General features: G+C 43.3%; 1 protein-coding gene across 3 annotated transcripts in view; it reads right to left on the bottom strand.

The window, feature by feature from the left end:
- WWC2 (WW and C2 domain containing 2) overlaps positions 1-26,363 on the bottom strand; it is a 208,901-nt gene that overhangs the window by 22,082 nt on the left and 160,456 nt on the right. For all 3 annotated transcript variants that reach the window (XM_053216267.1, XM_027077072.2, XM_027077073.2), the window contains 7 exons: positions 24,058-24,250; positions 22,261-22,425; positions 9,752-9,882; positions 7,359-7,557; positions 5,965-6,129; positions 4,485-4,577; positions 1,633-1,875 (listed from right to left, as the gene is read on the bottom strand). In XM_053216267.1, coding sequence (XP_053072242.1) covers positions 1,633-1,875; positions 4,485-4,577; positions 5,965-6,129; positions 7,359-7,557; positions 9,752-9,882; positions 22,261-22,425; positions 24,058-24,250 — 1,189 coding nt within the window. The remainder of the gene's footprint in view (positions 1-1,632; positions 1,876-4,484; positions 4,578-5,964; positions 6,130-7,358; positions 7,558-9,751; positions 9,883-22,260; positions 22,426-24,057; positions 24,251-26,363) is intronic.

The following is a 26,363-nucleotide window of genomic DNA, read 5'->3' as shown; positions in this document are numbered from 1 at the left end:
CTTTGAAAGCCTTTGACCTTTAGGGGTCAAAGGTCTGTGATGCTTCTCCATGGTATTAAAGTTGGTCAGTGTTAACCAAGACTTTGAAATGATTGCTAATGGTGAATCGAAAGACTCAAGAGAATAAAAGCAATGGTTATTATTATCAAGGTGACAAATGTAAGAGTTGGTGACTTCGGCTTTTAACGCAATTTTCCATTAGGCAAAGGGACAGCCAGGCTCTGGGCTCTCCCTTCACCGTCATGAGCTACCCCGGACATTGACTACTGCGGGTTCCCGTGCCTGCTGGCCTCCCCACCGCTGTGGATGGAGTCCCACTACTCACCTTCAAGACCACTTTGCCACTTCCTCCATGAAACCTCTCCCGACCTCGCTAGAAAGTGATTTCTCTTGAGGACCTGGTCTATCTGGCTCATTGCCTTTACCAAACCGCAAGCCCTAGGAGGGCATGACAGCGTCCAATCACCCTGGTAGTCTCTAAAGTACCAAACGTAGGGTGTATAATTCAACTCCCCACTGAACAGACACTTAACGACGTTCTACTGTATGCCCAGGTTTCTGTCTGTCGGTTGGGACATAATACAGATGTGTGATATGTTTTGTTGCTTGGACTTTCCTTAAAAAAATATTGGGATCAGTTTGATCCCTAAAACTCATTAACTTTCTGAGTTCCATCCAGGATTAGTAGTGCTAGTCAATTAAATGACTCAGTTTCTCCATAGTATCACACATTAGTGACCAAATAACAACGAGGGGCCAAAAAAGGGGAAGTTTATACTATGGACAAGAATTTCTATTAGTTTAAGAAAGTTTCTAATCTATTTCGGGTTTCCATCAAATGTGATTGAAAGAGACTAATGTTTTGGCTCTTGTAATATTGTGGCTACGTGGGAAGTTCTGTTTGTACGTTACACACGGCTGCGGACACACTCTCTTATGCCCAAATACGAATTCTAAACTTCAGAGAATAAACCAACAAAGCAGGCTCCAAAAAAATTTGGTTGCAGGTAGGTGGCAGGACAATAGAAATACTCCCTTAACAATACCCTAGTTTTTAATCGGTGATCGGATCTTATTTTGTACGGTTACCTGTGGGGTGAGAGGCAAAAATGCCAATATGGGACGTGCGATCTTTTTTGAAGGGAAGAAAGACTGTGAAAATTCTGAAGCCTTCAAATTGACAAGGCGTTAACAGTTGAGGTGGTTAATGAGTCCTAAAGGGCTACTCAGAAGATTCAGATGAAATCTGTCACCGATGTGAAAAGTTCCACTGAGTTTCTTTGCCCAGTCTCGTGTTGAGACCGTGAGAACCGCGGAGCAGGAACGGGATGGCCACTTCCCCCTCGCGGCCATGCTCCCGGCCAGCAGGTGGCCGGAGGGGTGGGGGCGGAGTGGTCGGGGGACCTGCTGTCTACCCGGGGGGGTGGCAGTGCTGCTCTCTTAGCAATATCCTAGGTCAAAAAAAAAAAAAAAAATAGGCCTACGCCAAGGGGAAAAAAGAGTTCCGGGTTCCAGGAAAAGCACCTGCAGACTTTGTCAAAGCGAGGGTAAGCTGGGGACCTTCCACGGGACAGGCTTTAGCACCCATCTCTGCACACCCCTCGGGGCCAGCGGGGACTCGGAGACCGGTACCTGCTTCTCAGCTTGTTTCAGGAGCTTCTGGAAGCGCTCGTCCTCCAGCACGCCCGGTGGAAGGTCAGTCTCCCCCTGAGCTTTCAGCGCCTCCAGCTTCTGCCTCAGGCCCCTCAGGGCCTGCAGCTCGTCGTTGAGGCGGCTCTGCCGGGTGAGAGACGCCTGAAGGTCCAGTTCTAGGTCGAGGGATGTGCGCACGGGCCGTTCCTGCGCCGTTCTTCTCAGGACGGGCTGGCACACCGTCTGCAGGGTCAGAAGACAGAAAAGCACAACACCCTCATTATGGTGGCTGGTGGTGGCCGTCCGGCTCCTCGTCCCTTCTGGCACGTCTCCGTGCTCCGGGAAGGGAGGCGCCAGCGGCCGAGGAGAGGTGAGTGGCGGTGCCAGGCACCGCCAGGCGGCAGCCTTTCGAGGCCGGTGTGACGTGTGGACATTTCCGTCCCCGGCTAGAGGGACGGCAAAGATTCGGGGGCGGAGGCCTCGTCGGCTCGGGTCCCGAGGGAAGACAAAATGAGCAGAGCATTTAGCCAGCCGGCAATGAACAAGCAGCTGAGTAAGAAACGAACCTGTGTTGGTTCAGACCGCAGAGGCTTTGTGCAGTTGTTGCCGTAGCACAAGCCTCACTTAGCCTGACCGTTTTACCACCCGGCGCCTGCCCTCTGTGCAAAACAAACACAAGAAACTTACGCTCCCTCCAGCTCAGGACACACGGCGGCACCCCACTGCTCACTCCTCGGGCCCTCGTTTCTGGAAGCGCCAGCCAGAATGCAGCTGCTCGGCGCGGCTGAGAGTCTGAGCGCCTCCCCCATCGATATGCTCAAACCCCAACCCCTTCCTCGAGTTCCCACTGTCTAACAGGCACTTTCACCAGCGAGTCACTGGTGCTCTTCCTGGGGCCAATCTTACCCATTTGCCAAGAAATAATGATTGAATACGTGTGAATAAATGTCTGCTGGGTAGGGGTGGGGGGTTGGCTGTGGGCCACACACCAGGGAGAGAAAACCCAGTCCTTGACCTTGAAGACGTCCAGCCGTGAGCAGTGAGGTAGCGCCTTCTGCGCCACAGGAAGGGAGAGACCACTCACAGCTGGTCACGCCTACTTGACAAAAGGAAGTCAGAAGAGGCTGGGAAGGTTGCATAAGCAGAGGGGAACGAGGAGGGTATTTTTTGTCCAGACCACTGGCAGTGGGAATGGAAAATAAGAGTAAAAACTGGTACTCTTTGATGCGAGAGAGGAGGGACTCAAATTTGAGAAGTACTCGGGCTTGAAGATCTGGACGACAGGGGTGCTCATGACAGATGGCAGAGGGAGGCCTGCTGTCCCTCTTCTTGTTTCAGGGCTGCATAGCTTGTACCCCCTCCTCCTCGTCCCACACGTATTGCTGTAACGTTCTCGAACATTCTATAATCTTCTTATTAGGTCCCCTGTATTTGGTCTCTGCTCTAACAAACTTATTACACAGCAGAATCACCTAGACACACACGTGCTTTGGCCGTATTACTTTTTTTCAGAATAAGAAATCCTTCCTAGTGGTTATGTGTACGCGTGCGGTGTTGCGCTGGCTGATGTTTAACAAGCAGCTCTGGGTGGGGGCACGGGTGCAGAAAAAAGCACCAGTCGGGGGCGCCTGGGTAGCTCAATCAGGTGAGCATCCAACTGTGGATTTCGGCTCAGGTCATGATCCTAGGGTCGTGGGATCGAGCCCCACATCAGGCTCCAGGCTGGCAGCACGCAGCCTGCTTGGGATCCTCTGTCTCCTTCTCTCTCTGCCCTTCTCATGCTTGTGCAGGTGCACCGTCTCTCTCTCTCTCTCTCTCTCTCTCAGAAAAAAAAAAGCAGCAGCAGCCTGGGTGTGTAAGAATTTGCTGATTTCCATGGTGTAACTACTCCTGTCATCCCAGTTTTCATGCTGCAAACGCGACGTTACTGCACTGGGAAGACCACACAGGTATCCCTCCTCCCCACCTCCCACAGAGCTACTATCTTCTTTTAAAATTTCAGACAGGGGTCAAGGCCACAGACCTCCCCCATCAAGCCTTTTAGATTCCCACAACCAGATGAGCTCAGTCCTTTCTCTCTCACCCAGGCACCTTTCCCAGCCCTGTGTGCTCCCTGGATGCCTTCTGTAGACTGGAAACTCCTGCGGCCATGTCTGCCTCGCTCAGCACACACGATGCTTCGTCCTCACTTAAACGACACATCTAAGCTGCAATACGATGGCTTAATAAATTACTAAACAAATTATTAGCAGGAAAATAACTCTCCATCAGTATTTCAGCTCTAAGTAAGCGGGAACTGTTGAAGTACCCCGAACAGTCCAACCTTTTAACGTATCTAAACATTCTCTCACACTCATCCTTTAAGGCCAGTCCAGAGCCCGACGTCCCCAGGTCAGCTGGAGCTTTCCCACCCACGTTAACCTTAACCTTCCCGAAATATCTGTTTTCAAGCAAGTTGCTAAAACCGTGCACTCCTGTACCAGAACATCGGTCCTTCCAAAAAGGTACTGGGTGTTACACTACTCCCACAACTGCTCCAGAGCCAGATGTGGGGTGGGGACCTAGCAGCCATCAACCATTCGGCAAGCCCCTTCTCCATGGATACCGCAGAGTGAATTTCCTGGCTTAATGAGCACAGGATCCAAATCAGCACTGAGTGGCCGCTCTCCGGGGCACCCTCCCTCCATCTCCGTAACTAACACGACATCTGTGTCTCTCTGGAAGTACGGTGGCCTCATTCAGTAGCCCAAGAGCGTGCAGCAATGACGCTCAGGAGTTCTGGTACTTTTGCTTCACGATCTGTGGTTCTGGGTTGGTCGGAGACAGTGAGATGTTGCGAAAGGAATACATACCCTTTTGACCCTCAGACTGCGCCGTTCGGTGGAGTTTCTCACAAACAGTGATTTTTTAGCCAGGGTTGAGCTGTCACTGTCACTTCGATTCAACTGGCAACAAAGGATATAAAAAAAAAGAGAGAAAAGAAAAGAAAGAAAATCACTGCAAAACAGCGTGCTAGCGGTTTAGAACTGAGAAGCTTACCAGATAAAGCAGGTTAGTGATTACAGGAGTTTGTTTCTTTAAGAAAATCCTCGCTAAACAAGTTCTTCTCCCTTCTGTGCTTTCCTTAAACCTTAAACAACTAAGTTCTCTTACGTATAATTTCAACAGCTGCCATTTGGGGGCAGTCATCAGAACTCATGCATTAAGATAATCATACAGACTTTGAAATAAAAGTATCTCTTGTATTTTTAGCTAATTTGCAATATTCAGCTTTCAAAAGTAGGGTCTGTATAAGATACAGAGTTCCAGGCCAGATTTCAGTCACAGTTTAGAACAACCTAGAATGTTCTTGACCCAGACAGCCTGTACTCACTCTTTCACCTGCTTCGGACCCTACTTTTAAACTTGAGACCCTCGTTTTCACCATTGCCAAACCCCCTTCACTTGCTCTACTGTTTTCCAGAGAATCGGTCCCCACCTAAGACACTTCACAACTTGTTCACGGTAACTGTGCCTCAACACACAGGGGTGTAAGCTGTGCGAGGGCAGGGCTCTGGGCCTCTTCTGTGCACAGAGGAAGTCCAGTCAAGTGTCTAGAAACATGCTTACCAGCAGACGGTTAATAAAAATATTTGCTGCACTGAATAAGTTTAGAATTTTGAGGGTATTTTCTAACCCATGTAATAATATAATATTATTTATAATATTTAATAATAAATATTATATTTAATAATATAATATTAATACATTTAATACTATAATAATTTAATAATAAACAACATGATTTAATACTATATAATTTAATAATATTTAATAATATAATATTAATCTATTACTATCACTCATGACTTCTTCTGGAAGTAGAACTTGGCAAACCGATGCAAGGCCCGCCATATTGTCTACAGAGGCAGGGAGGGATGGGACTCAGTGTCTAGAGGCATTATTAAAAGATGATTTTTGTTCTAAAACCTAATTTTGGTTCTGCAGGATTAACATGGTTTGAGGCATGTATGATATGCGGCAGAAATATTTAAGTCTCAGGTCATTTGAAGCTTCTAAATACACACTGAAGTACAAATATGTTCAGCAGCCAGGTCCTTAATTCACTGATTTGCCAAATAAATGGCTTAGAGTTAATGAGACATGAAATTTAAGAAAAGGTAAAAAAACAACCCAAACTGAAAGACCCATGAGGGTGTGGTATTTCATGTATATTTCGGGGCATTTCTACCCATCCGTGTTGGTAGGCGGAATCGGAAGACCTCCGGTGACTTTCCCTGGTGGTCGGTGGGCCACCCACTGGCGGGGGCGGGGGGGCAGTGTCCCCCTTACCCTGCAGATATACTGGTTCCGCTCCCCCGGGGAGAAGGTCTGGGAGCGCACGATCACGCTGCTGCGGACAAAGGGGCGCTGCCGAGTGCTCAGGCCGCTGCGGTCTTTGGGGCGAACTGCCACACTGGTGTCGCCGGCCTCATCCGTGTTTGTCTCTTTATCAACCTAGAACGGAAGTCAGACCTCTGTCAGGCGCGGATGGATGAGGACACATTTCTGCTCCTTTCGCCCAGCTACAAAGGCAACAGCTGATCTCCCAACAGAGCCTCATCCGGCACTAGGGCCGCTTCTGAGAGACAGGCTTGGCGTTCCTCCCGACGGGACCCCAGGAGATGGTTTTCTGCCGAGTGGGAAGTGACCGACCTGCAGTGAGCAGGACGGTGTCACCCATAAATGGAGGTGCCCCCCAACACATCTGACCTACACAAGGAAGCCTTCAATTTCCACAGGGTAAATGTGGCTCTGTAGAGAATCTTGCTTAGGAGTACTTCAACACGAAATACCGTACAACATGCTGATCTCTGGTTTTTGTGGTGGTTGTTTTTTCAGAACAACGATACAAGTAATCACATGTAAGAAAATGAAAATATCCTACAAAGTCATAGGTTTACACAGAATACGCAGTTATGCATACACGGAAATAGCAACTGCTGTGAAGCTGTGTTTGGATTTTCGCTGTACCTCTGGAAATGTAATAAAAAATAAAATTTAAGTAAAAACAGAAGTTTCTCAGGGCACTAACTCTACAGGCACAGGCAGACGTTTATTGTTGATCTCACGTGCATAAAAGGATTCAAAAGCTGCCTCGTGCTGGTTTGCTGCTTTATCGGAGGAAGTCTTGGGTCAGGGCAAAATACTATTTCCTCAGGAACAAAGGGCTGGAGTTTTGTAGACTCCATCATCGACATCCCAAGCATCCTCCAAGCCTGAAAATGATTTCCTGCCTCTGGGGATGCGCTCTCTACCAACACGTCCCTCCCGTAACCAGCACCCATCCCTACACTGAGCGACCTGCCACGTTCCAGAGCAGATTCCGGTCAGAGCACCACGTCACCGAGACGGACTTGAACGTGTCCACTCACAACATTTACGAAACGTGACGCAATTCAGTGGTCGTCCTGGTGTCAGCCGGGAAATTCCGGAAACGCTTTTAATAAATCCTCCCAGACCACTTACACAGCTCTAAACAGCACTGTTCATCTTCTTACATAAAACTGAAGTCACGAATGAATACTGGGGCCCATATGAACATCTTAAAGCCTCCTTTCACAAACGCCTGCCGTGAGCAGCTATGGCACAGATTTTGGTATGGATTTACACCCGAGGAGACAGACTTAGCCTGCGCGCTGCTGCCAGAGGTCAGGCCGGTGGGGAGTGTGGCTGAAAGTGCTCACCAGGGTGGATGGCCCGCCGGGCGGCCGGCTGCCGCGCTCTTCAGCACCGCCGTCCTCTCTCCTGCCCACGTCCTCCTCCGCCTCGGGCACGCGGGGGCGCGAGCACAGGTCTCCTGCACGGCGACCGCCCTCGGGCAACTTCACGTCGGCCTCTTCTTCAGACGCGATTTCATCAGAGGCCTCCCGCAGCATTGTCAACCTATGGTGAGACGGAGCAGAACCACACACAACTTGGGTCCGGCAGGTGCACGCGTGAGCAGGGCCACCTGGGGCGGACACTGCTCTCCCACAAGGAATGAGACTCACGTTAATGATTCAAGCCATCTCCCCGGCTCGAACTGCTACACGCAAAATGAAATCAGCAACCGACCCTCCAGCAATATGCAGCAAAATCACCATAATTGGGTACTACAAAGTTACATTAATGGAATCGGACCGAATTCTTAGGCGTTAAATTAGAAATATTCTGAAAATCACGTACAACATTGAGCCCCGCCATTTAAAAGCACTGACATTCACTTTAATGTAACTTGATTTCAGTTGTTTACTTGTTATAAAATTAATCCTCCAGCAGAATGGAGTGACTTCGCTAAAAGCGAATAAAGACATAAGCACTGAAAATATCCATCGTCGGGGTACCTGGCGGGCTCGGCGCATTGTGCAACTCTGTATCTCCGGGTTACAAGTTTGAGCCCCACCCTGGTTGTAGACATTTCTTAAAAATAAAATCTTTATAAAAAAAAACTTTATAAAAAACAACTGTGCTTACAGTCTAGCAGGGGTAAAAACCCTGCGTCAAGGTTAGTTTTACACCTGAAATAACAGGAATCTTAAGGCCATGTGATCTTGTCTCTAACCAAAGCCATAGCATGGGCTTGGGTGGTATTACAAGCGGGGCCCCAGAATGTACATACGGGTTTACGTTCTGAATAAACTGCATCGACAGGAAAGCCTGGGTACCAGCGTGGCTTAGAATATCTCATGGTCTGTTGAGTTTCATGTCCTTAGGACAGTAACATTTTCTCCACTGATAACTGAAGGGTGGGCTGTAATTGTGATTGGTGAGACTCTTGGCAGATGGGCACACGCCTGTTATTAACTGCCTAGTCATGAGATGAGCACAGGGAAGCTAACAAAGGATTCCATGAGCTATAAATTCCTTTCTGCTACAAATCGAGTGTATTTTTGGAAATGTATGTGAAACAAACTGTGTTTTACACACACAAAGGTTTAGTGTTTAAAAATATATCATGATGGGCCTTATAATCACTCTCGTATTTATTTATTTTTTGCAGTACTCTGACTGGTAATCACTGTAAAAGGCTCCTGACAAGAACAATGTATATCTGTACCTTTTTGCCTAACCGTAGTGAGCTGTTCCTTCCAAATGTCCAAGATTTTGTTATTTACGACATATCTTGTCAGTCTTCGTTTGTAACAAGTTTTATACACACATGCACACACACACAATCGCATGCTATCTATGTATGTGCATATGTGTTAACAGGAGTTCAATCAAACACAACAGTGTAAGCAACTATATATACATTAAAATTAATCCAAATAATTTTACATCTATACTTTAAAAACGGATGCATTCATTAAAATTTGTTTTTAGAGAAAACAATGCAAACCAGGAAAGGCAGTTCTTTATACATATGTGATTCTGGACAAAATCTATAAATAACTTTTTTTCTTTTTTCAAAGGACGGGGTATGGATAATTAGGTGGAAACAGAAAAAGAAGGCAGAGGTGAACAAGTAGAAAATGAGTACTCAGATATGTGCTTTGCTTTACCTGAACCTAAATGGTACAGAGGTACTTCTGGTAATTTCAAGAAAAAGAAAGTAAGTTTTTAAATTTATTTACGAATTGACAATAGACTACCACACCTTTCGAAACAGGTAGATGATGATGATGATGATTTTAGAGCGAGAGAGAGCAGGAGAGTGGGGCAGAGGGAGAGAGAGGGAATCCCAAGCAGGCTCCACGCTTAGTGCTGAGCCTGACACGGGGCTCAATCCAAGGACCTTGGGATCATGACCTGAGCCAAGATCAAGAGTCAGACGCTCAACTGACTAAGCCACCCGGGCGCCCCTCAAAACAGGTAGCTAAGACCAAGAATTTTTAAAAGCCCAGGAAAGAGTGTCAGAACGTACGGAGGCAGGAACAAAGAAAGTCCTTCCTGTGTTAACACTGACGCGGCCCAAAATTTTGCTGTTACCTTCTTCAACTCTCTAATGACCAAAGAGGGTCCTTCCTTCAGTGGTAGCAGCCTAACACGGCACCACTTTCCATAATTCCAGGGTAATATCTGAACCCATAAAGGTTTCCCTGTGATACACACACCCTCTTTGCATTCCCGAATAGCAAAAGGAAGCCAGGGTTTTTACCAGTCTCCATCTGGACCCCTTTCCTCTTCTTCCTGCCCTGGTTCTTCTTCTTCCTCCTCCTCCTGTGCTAATTCTTGTTCCACAGCCAACAGCTCAGCTGATGTTCTTGCAAGGAGGGCTGACACGGCATCCTGGAGAACAGAAGGTGTACGGACGGCAGTTAACATCACATGTTGTGAGAAATGATTCAAAAACTCACCAGATGGGGACTGAAGCTTCCGGTTGTGGAAAAGAAGGTGGCACCAGACCCAATTCTCCTGCCGAGAACAAATACGAAAGCTGATGGAAATAAAACAAAAGGCAACAAACCAACCTCCGGCGTTTTTAAAGCAACCGAGAGCGACACAGGCAATCGGGACTGGAGGCCGAGACCCCGGGGAGAGGAGAAATGCAGGCAGGTGAAACGACGTCACTGCCACCCTTTCCCCTCAGGGACGTGTATCAGTTCTAGCGGTTGAGGCACACAGGCTAAAATTGTGGCTGTGCAGAACAGCGGCACTGTCGGTAGAACGTGAAGATGAAAACTGAGAAGGCCCCCGAGGCAGCCAGCACACTGGGGCCCAGGGAAACGAACGGAAAGGGGAGTCCAGTATTCCGCACGATGTTCTTGCTGCGGTGTTTCCCACTCCTCAGCTGCAGATCCGACAGCAAGAAGTGGGAAACTAAGCAAAGCCCAGCTGCAGGGAGGCTAAAACAGTAGGCAGGTACTTCCGTTTCTTCACGGTCCTAGGGAGAGAAAAATTGGACTTCAGGTCCTCCAAGTGACTCAGGTGATCTGCCCATGTTGTAATCTGCCTTCCGGAAGAATACTAAATCCTCTCTGGAGGAAAATATCAGCCAGAGCCTCCACAATTCTTCATACATAATATCCAGCATCCACTGGAAACCAAGAACAACAACGGATAAGATGAAAGAGGCAACCTACAGGTGGTCCATACACTGCCATTATTTAGAGAAGGAATTTAAGTTTTTACAGTTAATGTGTTCAAGAAAACTGACGAAATGGTGGAGAATCTCACTAGTGTAAACACAAATCCACATTAGCACATCAGAGTGGAACTGCTGAAAAGCAAAGGAAGAGAGAAAATCTTATGAGCAGTGAAAAAAAAAAAGATGTATTCCTTTTTAAGGATTGATTGTTCTCCAGCAGCTCAACAGAATCAGTGGAAGCCAGATGACAACAAAATGGTATCTGTAATGCGTTCAGAGAATTAACTGCCCACCTAGAATTCTGAATATGCAGGGGAAAAAAAAATTCCTTTTCAAGTGGAAATAAAGACACTGACAGATGTGCACTAAAAGAAATCCTAAAGGGAGTTTTTCAAGCAGAAGGAAAATGACCCAAATGGGAGTGCCCTAATGCAGAAAGAAATGAAATACACCAGGAAGGGTAAAGATGTGGGGAAATCTAAATGAATATTGACTGGCAATAGAACTATAGTATCTTGTGGGATATACGTTAAAATATACAGAACTGGGGCGCCTGGGTGGCGCAGTCGGTTAAGCGGCCGACTTCAGCCAGGTCACGATCTCGCGGTCCGGGAGTTCGAGCCCCGCGTCAGGCTCTGGGCTGATGGCTCAGAGCCTGGAGCCTGTTTCCGATTCTGTGTCTCCCTCTCTCTCTGCCCCTCCCCCGTTCATGCTCTGTCTCTCTCTGTCCCCAAAATAAATAAATGTTGGAAAAAAATTTTTTTTTAAAATAAAATAAAATAAAATATACAGAACTAAAACGCATGACCAATAATTTCGCAGAAGGAGGAAAGGGCATAAATGGAGTTCAAGTCTTTTAAAATTCTTGTACTGTGTGGGAAAAAGTAAAAGCATTAATTTAAGGTAGCTTCTCTTAAGAAGGCAAGGATGCATGCTGTAATCACTAGGGATACAGCAAAAAATAAAAGACTGTATTACTAATGATCTCATAGAAGGGGAAATGAAATTTTCCTTTCCTTAAAAAAAAAAAGAGTAAGATAATATGTTCAAACCCAAATATATCACTAATAGCATTAAATGTAAATGAACGAAATATTTCAATTAAAAGGTAAGGATTATAAGACTGGATAATAAACCAAAAGCAACTATATACTGCTTGCAAGTGAAACACTTTAAATCTAAGAATTCAGAAAGATTGAAAGTAAAAAGATGGAAAAAGATAAACCGTGAAAACACTAATCGAAAAAGGGTGGACACAGCTTTATCAATACCAGACGAAACAGATTTTAAAACAAGGGGTATTAGTACAGATAAAGAGGGCTATTTTATAACAATGAAAGGGCCAGCTGAACAGAAAGATACAACACGACGCTAAATTTATATTCATCTGTGAACATAAACACAGAAGTCAGAAAGCAAAGACTAACAAACTAAAAGGAGAAACAGACATCTACGATCATAAGTTGGAGGATTTTAATATCTCTCTCAATAACTGGTAAAATAAGCAAAGTGAAAAATTTGAAGAAGATGTGAAAGGCAAAAATTGACAAGCTTGGGCTGTAGAATATGTTCTCTTAAGAACACACAGAACTTTTACCCAAACTGACCATATACTAAGGCATAAAGGAAATTTCAATATTCTGTATGATTGAATAGTATGCTCTCTGTTCTCTGAAAACAGTGAAATACAGCTAGAAGAAATCAATAACAAAAAGATAACTAGAAAACCCCAGTTTAGGAATTAAGTAAATATACTTCTAAAAAAAACCCCTCACAGATCAAAACAGAAATTACAATGAAAATTAAGAACTATTTTAAATTCAATGATATTTTGATAATATCATATTATCAAACTCGTGAAAAGCAGACAAAGCTGTGCTCAAAAAGAATTTTTAAGCCCTAAATGCAGAAATTGGAAAAGAAGATGGGTGAACAATTACCTATCTCAAGAAGTTAAAAAAAGAAAAAGTGCAGCAAATTAAGCCTAATGAAGGCAGAAGCAAAGACATAATAAAGAAAAGAGCAGGACTAATAAAATAGAAAACACATGTATAAATAGAGAAAAAGAATCAACAAGGCCAAAAGATGTTTCTTTGAATAAAATAAAACATTTGACAAGTCCCTAGCAAGAGGGAGAAAAAAAGCAGAAATGGTACAAATTTGCCAATGTGAGAAATAAAACAGAAACATAGCAAAGTCCTTGTATACGTGAAAAGTAAGAGGGACCCTTGGATAACTTTGCTAAAATTTTGATAATTTAGGTAAAATAGACAAATCCTGTAGAAACTAACACTTACTGAAATGAATACAAGTATAGAAAGCTGCAATAGTCCTGTATCTTTTTTTTTTAAGTTTATTTATTTACTTTGAGAAAGAAAGCAAGCGTGAGTCAGGGAGGGGCAGAGAGAGAGGGAGAGAGAGAGAGAATCCCAAACAGACTCCAAATTGTCAGCACAGAGCCCGACGCGGGGCTCAAATTCATGAACCATGAGATCATGACCTGAGCTGAAGTTGGACGCTTAACCGACTGAGCCACCCAGGCGCCCCTTGAATAGTTCTGTATCTAATAAAGAAATGGAATCTATAATAAAAAATGGTCCACCGGCCCTTTTCAACTGGGATTCCATTAGAGTTAAGCCCTTGTGCCCTCTAGCATCCATTATGTTAAAGCAAAACAAAACGTGACATCTAGAATGGTGTGAGTTATGTGCCATCCTCGGGAGAAATAAGCAAATAGTCATCGAAAATATTTTTTTTGGTAAATGTTTACTTCTTGCATAGCCTTGGTTGTGAAAGGCTGCTTCTCACAAAGAAAATTATAGGCTGGGCTGGTGAATTCTCTTGGGAATTCTCCCAATGACTTATGGAAGGTATGATACCCACCTTACAAAACCTTCCGCAGGAAGTGAAAAAGGAATACTTTCTAATTTACATTAGGAAGGCTGGTAAACCTCGAAGTAAAAAAAAACCCGACATTACAAAAAAAAGGAAATTAAAGACTAACCTCTCTCATGAACATAAATGAAAATTAACCCAAACACAAAATCAAGAAATCAAAACCAGCAACATATATAAAAACACATATAAAATACATCGCGATGAAGTCTGTTTTATTCCAGCAATCCAAGCGTGGTTTAACATTCAGAAGTTAATCAATGTACAATCTAGCACACTAAGAGAATAAAAGAGAACAACTCTGTAATCAATTTAAGAGTTAAGTAGACAGTAAAAATGTTTGAGAAAACTCAATATCCATGCATAATAAAAAGTCTTAGCAAACTAGAAAGAGCAAGAAACTTCTTTAATCCGATAGTGATTATCTACACAGAGCCTCAGAAAAATCATTCTACACGACAAATTACTGAAAGCTTTCGCTTTGAAAAAAGTAGAGTATTTTCTACAAAGGTAGACAACTAAGCCAATGGAATACAACAGAATATCTAAGAACAGACTCCCACATGTTCAGGTCAGTGGATTATGACAAAGATGAAAATGCAATGCGGCTGGGAAAGAAAGTCTTTTCAACAAATGGTGCTGGGCCAATGGGCTACCACGTGGATAAAAAGAAATCTCAATCCCTACCTCATACCTTACAAAAAAATTAATTTCAGATGAACTGCAGATCTAAATGTGAAAGGTAAACCAATAAAGCTTTTATAAGACAAGACAGGAAACCATCTTCATGACCCTGGGGTGGGCAAATAGTTCTTAAATAGCAAAGGAAAGCGCTAAGCAGACAGGGAACAACTGATAAAAAAGACTGCGTTAAACCTGAGTACTTCTATTCACCAAAAGGCAACATTAAGAAAATGAAAAGGCAAGCCACAGAATGGGCAAAGATATTTGCAATAGACATATTTGACAAAACACTCAAATCTAAAATGAAGAACGGCTACCAACCTACTGAAAAAAAAGAGAGAGAATCCCACAGAAAAATGGGCGAAATCTTGGACAGATGTTTCACAAAAAAGGACATCCATTTGGCCATTAAATATTATAATCAGGGAAATGGAAAAACATGAGAGTACTATACACTTACCACAATGGCTAAAATGAAAGATAAAGACATGTACAAGATGGTAAGAGCAGCACGAATCCTAGTAGCCTCCAAATCAGAAACTCAAATGTCCATCGATAGCAGAATGGATAAATAAACTGTGATAAAATTACACAATGAAATATTGCACAACAGTGAGCACGAATGAGCTACAATCACACAAAATAACATAGATGACTCTCACAGACATAATGGTGAGCACGAGATGCCAGACATAACATAACATATACCGAAAGATTCCATTATGTAAAGTTCAGAGACAGACGTCAGAGTAGAGATTACCTTTAGGGGAGCGTGGTAATGACTAGGACGGGGGCACCAGGGAGGGCGCTGGGGTGCTGATAATGCACTATACCTTGATGCGGGTGGGAGCCACACAGGTGTGCTTGCTTTGTGAAAAGTCACTGGAAAATTCATATCAGATCTGTACGCTCTGCTATAAATCTCTCCATCACTCCCCTCCACAAAAGAAACAAGTTAAAGTGAGATTAGGATACGATAAAAAGTGTAATAAGAAGGCATATGTATGCATATAATAACACTGTGAACAAACGAGACCTAACAAACACCTATAGAAAACTCACCCAGCAAGAGCGGAATACACATTCTTCTCAAGTGCACATGGCACATTCTCCAGGAATGGCAGAACATGCTAGGCCATGAAACAAACTTCAACAGACTTAAAAGGACTGAAGTGCTACAAAATATATTCTGTGACCACACTGTAAGGAAATTAAAAATCAATAACAGAAGGAAACAATAAGAAATAACAAAGATGTGAAAATCAACACACTCCTAAATAACCAATGAGTCAAAGGAGTCACAAGGAAAATGAGAAAATATTTAAGAGCTGAATGAAAATTAAAACATACTGAAGTTTGTAAGATGCTGCTTACAGCAGTGCTCAGCAAGAAATTTACAGCGTTAAGTGCCTGTGTTAAAACAGAAGAAAGATCTCAAATCTATAACCTAACCTTCCACCTGAAGAAAATGGAAAAAAGAGTAAAGAGTACACCTAAGGCAATCAGAAGGAAGGAAATAATAAACACCAGAGTAGAAATTCACAAAACGGTGAATAGAGAAATATTAGAGAAGATCAAGGAAACCAAAAGTCGATTCTTTGAAAAGATTCAAAAAAGTAAAAACCTTTAGCTAGACTGACCAAGAAAAATGGAAAGAAAGTTCAAATTACTGAAATCAGGAGCAAAAGAGGGAACATCACTATCAACTTTAGAGATATAAAATGAATGATAAAGGTTACTAGAAACAACCGTCTGCCAACAAGTTGGATAAACTAGATAAAGTGAGCACATTCCAGAAAGACGCCAACTACTCAAAGTGGTATTGTAACAAAATTCTGAGTAGACTTAGAACAAGAGATTGAATTAGTAAACAAAAAACTTCCCACCAAGTCCAAACTCAGAGGGCTTCACTGCCAAATTCTACCAAACATATAAAGAATTCATGCCAATTCTTCTCAAATGGTAGATGAGGAGGGAACGCTTCTTAACTCATTCCCTGAGGCCAGAATTACCCTAATGTTGAAACTAGACAAGGTGATCAGAAGAAAACGACGAATACAGATGTAAAAATGGGTCTCAACAAAATACTAGAAAACTGAATCTAATATCATAGAAAAAGGATTATACACCATGACCAAGTGGGATTTATCTCAGGAATGAGAAGCTGGTCTGACATCTGAAATCAGTAAACCGTATGAAGAGAATAAAGGACAAAAAACACATGTCATCTCAATAGATGCAGAAGAAAAGCACTGGTTAAATCCAACAGTCTCTATGATAAAACACTCAACAAACTAGGAAAAGGATTTTCCTCAACTTAACAGAAGGCAACTACAACAACTACAGCAAAAATCATATGTAATAGTGAAAGACTGGAAGCTTCCCTACAAGATCACATACACGACAAAGAACAGAATTTTGTCTGTTCTCACCATTTCTTTCAATATTGTATTGCAGGTTCAGGCCAGGATGAAGAGGCAAGAAAAAGAAGTTAAAAGGAACTGGAAAGGAAGAAGTAAAACCGACTCTATTTGCAGAAGATATGATCTTATGTACAGGACATTCTAAGGAATCCACGAAAACACTATTAGACCCAATAAACCAGTTCAGTAAGGTTGTAGGATTGCAAGATAAATCTGAAAATGAAATTAAGAAAATATTTCTATTTACAATAGCATCAAAAAGAATAAAATTAATCAAAGAAGTGCAAATTTGGGCTGTGAAAACTAGAAAACATTTTTTAAAGAGGTTAATGAAGACCTAAATAAATGGGAAGATATCCCAAATCCATGGATAAGAAGAGTTAAAACTGTGAAGATGACAATACCCACCCCACCCCTCAACCGACCTACAGACTAGCTGCCTTTTTTTTTTTTTTTTGCAGAAATACGGAAATGCAAGGGACCACGAATAAGACAAACCATCCTACAAAAGAAAAACAAAGTTGGATGATGCACATGTTCTGATTCCAAAATAACTACAAAGCTACAGTCATCACAGTAGTGTGGTGCTGGCATAAATACAGACATACAGATTAATGGAACAGAATTTGGAGTCCAGAAATATAAACAATCACACTTACGGCAAACTGATTTTTAGAAACGGTGCCAAGATAATTCACTGGGGAAAGACCGTGTTTTCAATAAGTGGTACTGGGGACAATCACACACCCACAATACAAGAAAATGAAGTTGGACACACTCCTGACATCACACATAAAGAACAATCCAAGTGGACTGGAGACCTAAAAATAAGACTAAACTGTAAAACACTCAGAAGAAAACACAGGCATAAATCTTTGTGATGTTTGGCTAGGCAAAGCCTTCTTAGGTATGACATCAACAGCAGAAGCAATAAAAGAAAGAAACAGACAATCTGGACTTTTATCAAAATTAAAAATTTTGTACTTCAAACAAAACCATCAAGAAAGTGAAGGGGCACCCGAGTGGCTCAGTCCGTTAAGCATCTGACTTTGACTCAGGTCATGATCTCATGGTTTATGAGTTTGAGCCCCATGTCAGGTCAGCTTGAGCCCCACATTGGGCTCCATGATGTCAGCATAGGGTTCCCTCTCTCTCTCCCATTCTCCCTCTCTCTCTGCCCCTCACTCACTTGCGCCTGCCCTCTATCAAAAATTAATTAACTAATTAGTTTTTAAAAAGTGAAAAGAAACCCATAGAATGAGAGAGGATATTTGTAAGTCATTTGTTGGATAAAGGATTTGTGTCAAGACTACACAAGGAACTCTTATCACTCAATAATAAAATGATAATTAATAAAGAGATAATAAAATAAAATGATAAAGAATTTAAAACAAAGAGAAAGGATCTGAATAGACAGTTCTCAAAAAAAATTTTTTAAATATACTAATGGCCCAGCATTACCTTGATTCCAAAACCAGACAAAGACCCCATTAAAAAGGAGAACCACAGACCAATTTCCCTGATGAACATGGATGCGAAAATTCTCAATAAAATACTAGCAAACCAGAAACAACAATACAGGAAAAGAATTATTCACCATGATCAAATGGGATTTATCAAAATCCACAAATCAATTAATGAGGTACATCACACTGATAAAAGGATAAGAACCACATGATCCTCTCAATAGATGCGGAAAAAGCATCTGACAAAATACAGCATCATTTCTTGATAAAAACCTGCAAGAAAGTAAGGATAGAAGGACCATACTTCAAGATCATAAAGTCCATATACGAAAGACCCACAGCTAATATCATCCTCAATGGGGAAAAACTGAAAGCTTTCCCTCTAAGGTCAGGAACATAACAGGGATGTCCACTCGCACCACTGATACTCAACATAGTGTTAGAAGTCCTGGCCTTAGCAATCAGACAACAAAAAGAAATAAAAGGCATCCAAACTGGCAAGGAGGAAGTCAAACTTCCACTCTTCGCAGATGAAACGATACTCTACATGGAAAACCCAAAGGACTCCACCAAAAAACTGCCTGAACTGATCCATGAATTCAGCAAAGTCACAGGATATAAAATCAACGTACAGAAATTGGTTGCATTTCTATACACCCATAATGAAGCAGCAGAAAGAGAAATAAATCAAGGAACAGATCCCATTTACAACTGCACTATGACCATAAAATACCAAGGAATAAACCAAATTACCAAAGAGGTAAAAGATCTATACCCTGAAAACTACAGAAAGTTTATGAAAGAAATGGAAGACACAAAGAACTGGAAAAACATTCCATGCTCATGGAAGAAGAAATATCGTTAAAATGTAGATACTATCCAAAGCAATCTACATAGTCACTGTAATCCCTATCAAAATAACACCAGCATTCTTCACAGAGCTAGAACAAACAATTCTAAAATTTGTATGGAACCAAAAAAGATCCTGAATGGCCAAAGTAATGTTGAAAAGGAAAACCAAAACTGGAGGCATCACAATTCTGGACTTCAAGCTAGATTACGAAGCTGTAATCATCAAGACAGTATGGTATTAGCACAAAAACAGACACCTAGATCAATGGAACAGAAGAGAGAACCCAGGAATGGACCCACAAACGTATGGCCAACTAATCTCCAACGAAGCAGGAAAGAATATCTGATGGAAAAAAGACAAGGTCTTCAACAAATGGTGTCGGGAAAACGGGGCAGTGACACGTAGAAGAATCAACCTGGACCACTTTCTTATATCATACACACAAATAAACTCAAAGTGGATAAAAGAACTAAATTTGTAAGACAGGAAGCCATCAAAATCCTAGAGGAGAAAACAGGCAATAACCTCTTTGACCTCGGCTGCAGCAACTTCTTACTTGACATGTCTTTGGAGGCAAGGAGATAAAAGCAAAAATGAACTATTGGGACCTCATCAAGGTAAAAAGCTTCCTGCACAGCAAACAATCAGCAAAACTAAAAGGCAACCGACAGAATGGGAGAAGATATTTGCAAACGACATATCAGATAAAGGGTTAGTATCCAAAATCTACAAAGAACTTATCAAACTCAACACCCAAAAAACAAATAATCCAGTGAAGAAATGGGCAAAAGACATGAATAGACACTTTTCCAAAGAAGACATCCAGATGACTAACAGACACATGAAAAGATGTTCAACATCATTCATCATCAGGGAAATACGAATCAAAATCACAGTGAGACACCACCTCACACCTGTCAGAATGGCTAGCGTTAACAACTCAGGAAACAACAGATGTTGGCGAGGACGCGGTGGGAATGCACTGTTGGCGGGAATGCAAACTGGTGTAGCCACCCTGGAAAACAATGTGGAGGTTCCTCAAAAAACTAAAAATAGAGCTATCCTACGACCCAGCAATTGCGCTACTCAGTATTTATCCAAAGGATACAAAAATGCTGATTCGAAGGGGCACATGCACCCCAATGTTTATAGCAGCGCTCTTGACAATAGACAAATTATGGAAAGAGCCCAAATGTCCATCGACTAATGAGTGGGTAAAGAAGATGTGGTGTATATATACATAGAATACTACTTGGTGATCAAAAAGAATGAAATCGTGCCACTTGCAACAGTGTGGATGGAACTAGAGTGTATTATGCTAAGCGAAACAAGTCAGAGAGAGACAAATATCATATGATTTCACTCATATGTGGAATTTAAGACACAAAACAGATGCACATAGGGGAAGGGAAGCAAAAATAAGATAAAAACAGAGAGGGAGGCAAACCATAAGAGTCTTAGATACAGAGAACAAATTGAGGGTTGCTGGTGGGGCGTTGGGTGGGGGGCTGGGCTAAATGGGTGATGGGCATTAAGGAGCAAACTTGTTGGGATGAGCACTGGGTATTATATGTAAGTGATGAATCACTAAATTCTATTCTTGAAATCATTATTACACTGTATGTTAACTAACTTGGATTTAAAGAAAAAAAAAAGAAAAAAACATACTAATGGCCAGTAAGTCCATGAAAATATGCTCAGTATCATTAGTCATTAGGGGTATAAATCAAAACCATAACGAGATCGTACTTCACACAACACTAACATGGCTAAAATCAGAAGGCCAGATTTGTGGTAAGAGTGTAGGGAAATGGGGTGCCTGGGTGGTTCAATGGGTTAAGTGTCCAGCTTCGGCTCAGGTCACGATCTCACGGTTCGTGGGTTTGAGCCCCGTGTCGGGCTCTGTGCTGACAGCTCAGAGCCTGGAGCCTGCTTCGGATTCTGTGTTTCCCTCTCTCTCTGCCCTTCCCCTGCTTGTGCTCTCTCTCTGTTTCTCAAAAAATAAATAAACATTAAAAAAAAGTTTTTTAAAGCAGAAACAGCCCAAATGCCCATCAGCTGATGAACAGACAGAAAAAAGGTGGTATATCCATATGATGCGGTATTATTTGGCAATAAAAAGGAATGAGGTACTAACACATGCTGGAATATGGATGTACCCTGAGAACAGTACGCTGAGTGAAAGAGGTAGTCACAAAAGTACAAATACCGTCTTATCCCATTTATCTGACATGTCCGTAACAAGCAAATGTACAGAGACAGAAAGACGAGTGGTTGCCTTGGGGGCAGGGGTTAGGGAGAACGGGGAGGGACTGTTAACGGGCACAGGGCTTCTTTCAGGGATGACGACAATGTTCTAATACCAGATTGTGGTGCTGGAGGCCCGACCCCGTGAACATACTAAAAGCCACTGAACTGCGTGCTTCAGATGGGCGAAGTACGTGTTAAGTGGAGGAACCGTGTGGTATGTGAGTTACACTGCATCGAGCTGTGAGCAGCCATTTCCCCACAGTGTGACCATTACAGAAGCACTCTCAAAGGCGACGTCGCATTCCATCATCCTGGGGGCCTGACGCCCGGCCGGCCGCGGGCATGGAGTGCAAGCTCTCCCGGCATCTGCACCCCCTTCACCACCCACCGCGACGTCCACTCTGGCACCCTGCCCACGGTCGATGATCAGTGATTATCTGACTTCTGCTTAGTAAGCTCTTTCCCCACAGATAATCGAAAATAAACTTGAACTCGGTAACAAGGTTCACAAATGCCAAGTCAGCGATGAACGGCCTCCCCAAATGCCCCTCTGTATGTTTTCTGAAACGTTGGAAGTATGGCTGTTGGTTACAAAAAAAACTTTTTCCTGGAAAACTACTTATGGACATTGATGCCACGGATAGAAACGAAGGCCCTCTTTGGCCTTGACGATTTAACATTTGCAAATTACCAGACTTCCGAATGGATAACCTGGCAGAGGAATCAAAGACACGCACACAACCGCACGGAAGTATAAATTTAAATCAAAAGGTCTTCCACGGTCACCTAAACCAATGAAGGCTCTGCATCAGTTTATTGTGACGGAACGAGGTGTGAGCAGAAATGAGCGTCTGGTGTCGTCGTTGTTGGGAAGCCGGGAGGAAGGGTGAGCGGTCAGAGGAGGAGAGGACAGTTATGTGACAGCGCGCGGGAGCAACAGGGCACCGCGGCCATTCTGCACGGTTTCATCCGGTCGTACTATGAGCCCTTTCTCCAAACGTGACTCACCAAGTCTATAGGCTCGATTAACGGCTGGTCTGGTTGAAATACGGAATCCTCATTTTCTTCGCCATTCTTTTTGCGAGACATTTGTTTAGAAGGCAGCAAGTTATACCACAGAGTGAAAATCTCATTGGAAAACGGTAAGTCGGCCAAACTGATCTGAGTTCCAGCCTATGTGAAATGAAGGGGGCGGGGGGAGCAAAGAAGAGAGAAAATAACATGTTTAAATTCATATTTGCTTCCTCTCATACAATTAAGATTATTGGGAAAGCTTGTGTTTAGGATTTAAAACATGCAATACTCATGTTCTAAAGCATCGGTGGATTTTTTTTTTTTAAACCTGAAGATGTCTTGTATTTTTAGGTGCGACTAAATAAGAAATAATCCCAATCTAGAAGCCAACCCTAGGATTATTTTGTGAGATACTATTTTGCCAAAACCTAATGACAGAGCATGCAACTTTCTGTACGTGTGGAATTATTTTTAAGTGAAAAGACAAAAAATGAAAATTGAAAGAGTAAATGACAAAGCAGAAACCATAATACCTCTTACAATATGCTGCAACATTTAATTATTACTCACAAAAACCCATTGTCCACTGTAAAGTTCAAAAACAAATAAAAACTCTATAGTGGTTCTTAAATGAGAGACCAGACAGCAAAATTTTAATTTGGGTAAGTTAGTAGTACGTCAAAAAAAGCTTTTACATTCCAGCGAATCACACATATGAGCCAGAATCTAACTGAACTGTATCATTTTTTTTAAAGGAGATTAATTAACATACCTACTAATTTTATAGCGCTCCCGACATCCGTATCTATTGTGCTACACGCCTTTCTGACAGCCTAATGAGTCTGTCTGTTAGCTTTGCTTCTTTTTTTTTTTATTCTCAGGTAGTATTATCAAATATTGTTTTCATATAGAGAAAAGGAAATACTTACAAGAAGTCTCTCTACCTTTTAAACTTTGCTCGTCATGAAGCGTGTTTTCATGCTTCCCATTGTACCGCCAAGGAGAATCAACCAGAGACCCGTGCTGTTGTTGAACGCACGGGCACACCTCTAGAGGCTCACATCTGACCCCCCTGTGTCACCTGCCCGCTGTGCAACGGTTCTCTGGTTATTATGTACAGTGGTGAGCAAAACTCACTTTTAGTGACATATATAAGTCTTTTGCTTTAGCGTTTAAATATCATATTCCTTTCAACAGCAACACTGAAGTCTTCCTAGAAGCTGCAACGTCAGGACTGGGGAGAATAATGGGACTACACAGTCAGACTCCCGCCTGATTTCAATCTGTGACGGTGCATTATGCGTGGGGTGCGTTTTGATACCTGGTTCCATCCCTCACCAGCTGTGTGACCCCGGACACGCTACCTCGTATAGCAGTTCTTTATCTGAAAGGAGGGTCATCATACCTTTTCCCTAGGACAGTCGCGAGGATTAAATGACAGAACACATACGGAGCACCGAGCACAACACTCGTGCTGGGAATAATAAACACGCTCGGAGTGACAGTCGTGACAGAGCTCAGAGTTCGGCTTTAGCCAAGGGTAGACTGGGTAGGTTTCCAGAAAATCACAGTTAAGAAGCAGATTTGAAAGTTCTCGAATAAGAGGATGAAAGCCAGAAATCACTACTCCAGATTAAAAAAAAAAAAAAAAGGAACCCGTCACTGGGTGTGTCCACGGCACTGGGCGGATCTAGAGCGGTATCGGGGCTGGCAAACGGCAGCTAGACGGCTATTGTCAGGATATGCAACCAGAGGTGTTACTTGATAATGGTTAATTGCAACACGACCTACCAGGCATTGTTCACTTTGGTGTTTACTGACAGAGCAGAGATCCACTCTCAGCGTCTTCTGCTGTAAGGCTGTTTGGGAGATGGCCACTCGGAACATATCGTTGAACAGAATGGATTCTGTGGCTAGATGGACTTTCGTTCGAAACAGACAGCTGACGTCAGTTGAGGAGGGAAGCAGAGCAACCCTGAAATATCTGCGAAAGAACAAGAGTAAAACGGATTTCACGCGCACTTCAGTGATCCCAGACTCACAGTTATCGTCTGAAATGATCCGCAAAAGAGAGAAACGCGGGAACACGGAGTTCATGGTCAACCATGACTGGTGCCATAACGGGTCCGTCCGCGCTCGGCGGCAGAGGGGCCGTGTTTGTGACCCACCCGGGCGGGCTATGCCCCAGACTGCCACTCGCCACAGGGCTGCGGCACAGGCGCACGATGGGAAAGTGAAGAGGAAGAAAATCTGCGGGGCGGACGAATTTAACGTCCCACCTGCCCACGTACAGCCAATTCCAAAATAAAGCTTCCTGAGCCTGCGAAGACAGAACCATGCTGTCTTTGTCCCAAAAAATATTCACCCTCAGTGTTACACAAGAGGTGTTTATGATCATTTCCCAGGAATGGAATACATTATCCTACTAGTGAAAAAGAAAGGCTAAGTAGCATATAAGAAAACTTAAAAATTTTAATTGTCTAGCATCACGGAAGTTTCAGATGCGACAAACTGTTTTAAGAGGCTTACGCTTTGTAAAATTCGGAGGAGAGTTCGCGGAAAACGCTAACTTCTAACACTACCTTAAAATGATTTTTCTAAGCACCCGTTAGGTGAGGGTTCACAATTCTTAGAAACAGCGCGAGGTATTTTCTTTTCAATCCCAGAAAGAGAACACCCCTTGAGTCCCTCCCCCACCCCCAATTCCAGCCTTGTCTAATTCATACTCTAAAAGATGCCTTTCTCCAATTATGAAAGCTGTAAATTCACGTGCAGGGCCGAGGCACGTCACGTTATTTCCGTATTTGACATCGACACTGATTACGGAGGTTCAGCATTAGTAGACTAGTGGGCCTTGGCCGAAGATATTTCACACAAGCTGTCACTTTTTGCAGTGTCGTTATTTGGGCCAAGGCTTTCAGGTACGGGTTTAGGAACGTGGCGCTATGGGAAGTTCAGACCAGTTAGAGGAGTGACTGCCTGTGAGCTGGCGGGGACAGGGGGTGGGGGTTGCAGAAGAGCCTGCTGAACTCACTGCCTGAGTGCTGACACGGGTCCTGAGCTGTGCTGGTTGTCACCGTACCTCAGGGGCGCTTTGTGACTCCCTGGGGGGAACGTGAGAGTGACCGGAGTGGCAGCGGCAGGACATTTGGGGAGCCCTGCCCCGACAGGACGAGGTTGAGAAAATGCCTGATCTTGGGCCCTTCTGTGGTTGTCTCCTGGGCTTGTGGGCTGGCTCTCCCTGTTCACAGGTTCGATCCCTGGGGGAACCGTCATCTCCCAGACCCGCCACCCTGAAATGAAAAGGCTGCCAACGCCCCAGTATGTCCGCGTATTTACTGGCAGGGAGAAGTCACAAATAACAATACGAAGCCAGTCTTCCCTGGCTGGACTTCCTAATCTCAGTCCTGGGAAGCAGGCTCTCTGGGGTGATCCAGATACTCCCCAGTAAGCATTCCTTCTTTACTGGTCTTGCTATTAATGCAGATCCCACCCACACCTTGACTCAGGAGGTCCTGTGAGCCCACTCCCCCGCCGAAATCTTACGCCCCTCCGGCTTTGACGATCATTAACACACAGACACCCACTAGCTCTAATCTACTGCCTACTGAATGATCTCCATCTAGCTACATTTTTATTTAGATCTAGTTTTTCTCTGACGATTCTTAGAATATTCAGGTGTGGTTAAAAGTAAACCCATAGGGAAAGCATCCAGAACTCTTACATTTACTCTGTTCAATGTCTTTCTCATTGAGGAATATACTTTATCAACGAGAAAAACATCCACCTGGCTGGGTACAGAGTCTGGGGAGGGGGGAGTCACCCCTCAATAGGACTTTCTTCTTTCCAAGCCCTTGTACTGGCAAACTGAACATATTATTGAGTGCAAGGCTGTAGGACATATGGATTCTGGATTTGAAGTCAGAGGTGCTCAGTTGAAATCTGGCTTCTTTCTGGTGCTCTATAGCCATGGACTGTTAAGAGAGTCCCTGAAACGCTGACTCCAGAAAGTGTCAATGGTGGTAAAGGTTGCTAGAGATACCTGTCAGGAAACACAGTCCCTAAGCAACAGACTACGGAGCAGTAATGACATCACT

The sequence above is a fragment of the Acinonyx jubatus genome, chromosome B1, assembly GCF_027475565.1.
Source record: "Acinonyx jubatus isolate Ajub_Pintada_27869175 chromosome B1, VMU_Ajub_asm_v1.0, whole genome shotgun sequence".
Lineage (NCBI taxonomy): Eukaryota > Metazoa > Chordata > Mammalia > Carnivora > Felidae > Acinonyx > Acinonyx jubatus.
Note: the sequence above shows the minus strand (reverse complement) of the source record. Positions and strands in the feature narration are given on the sequence as shown.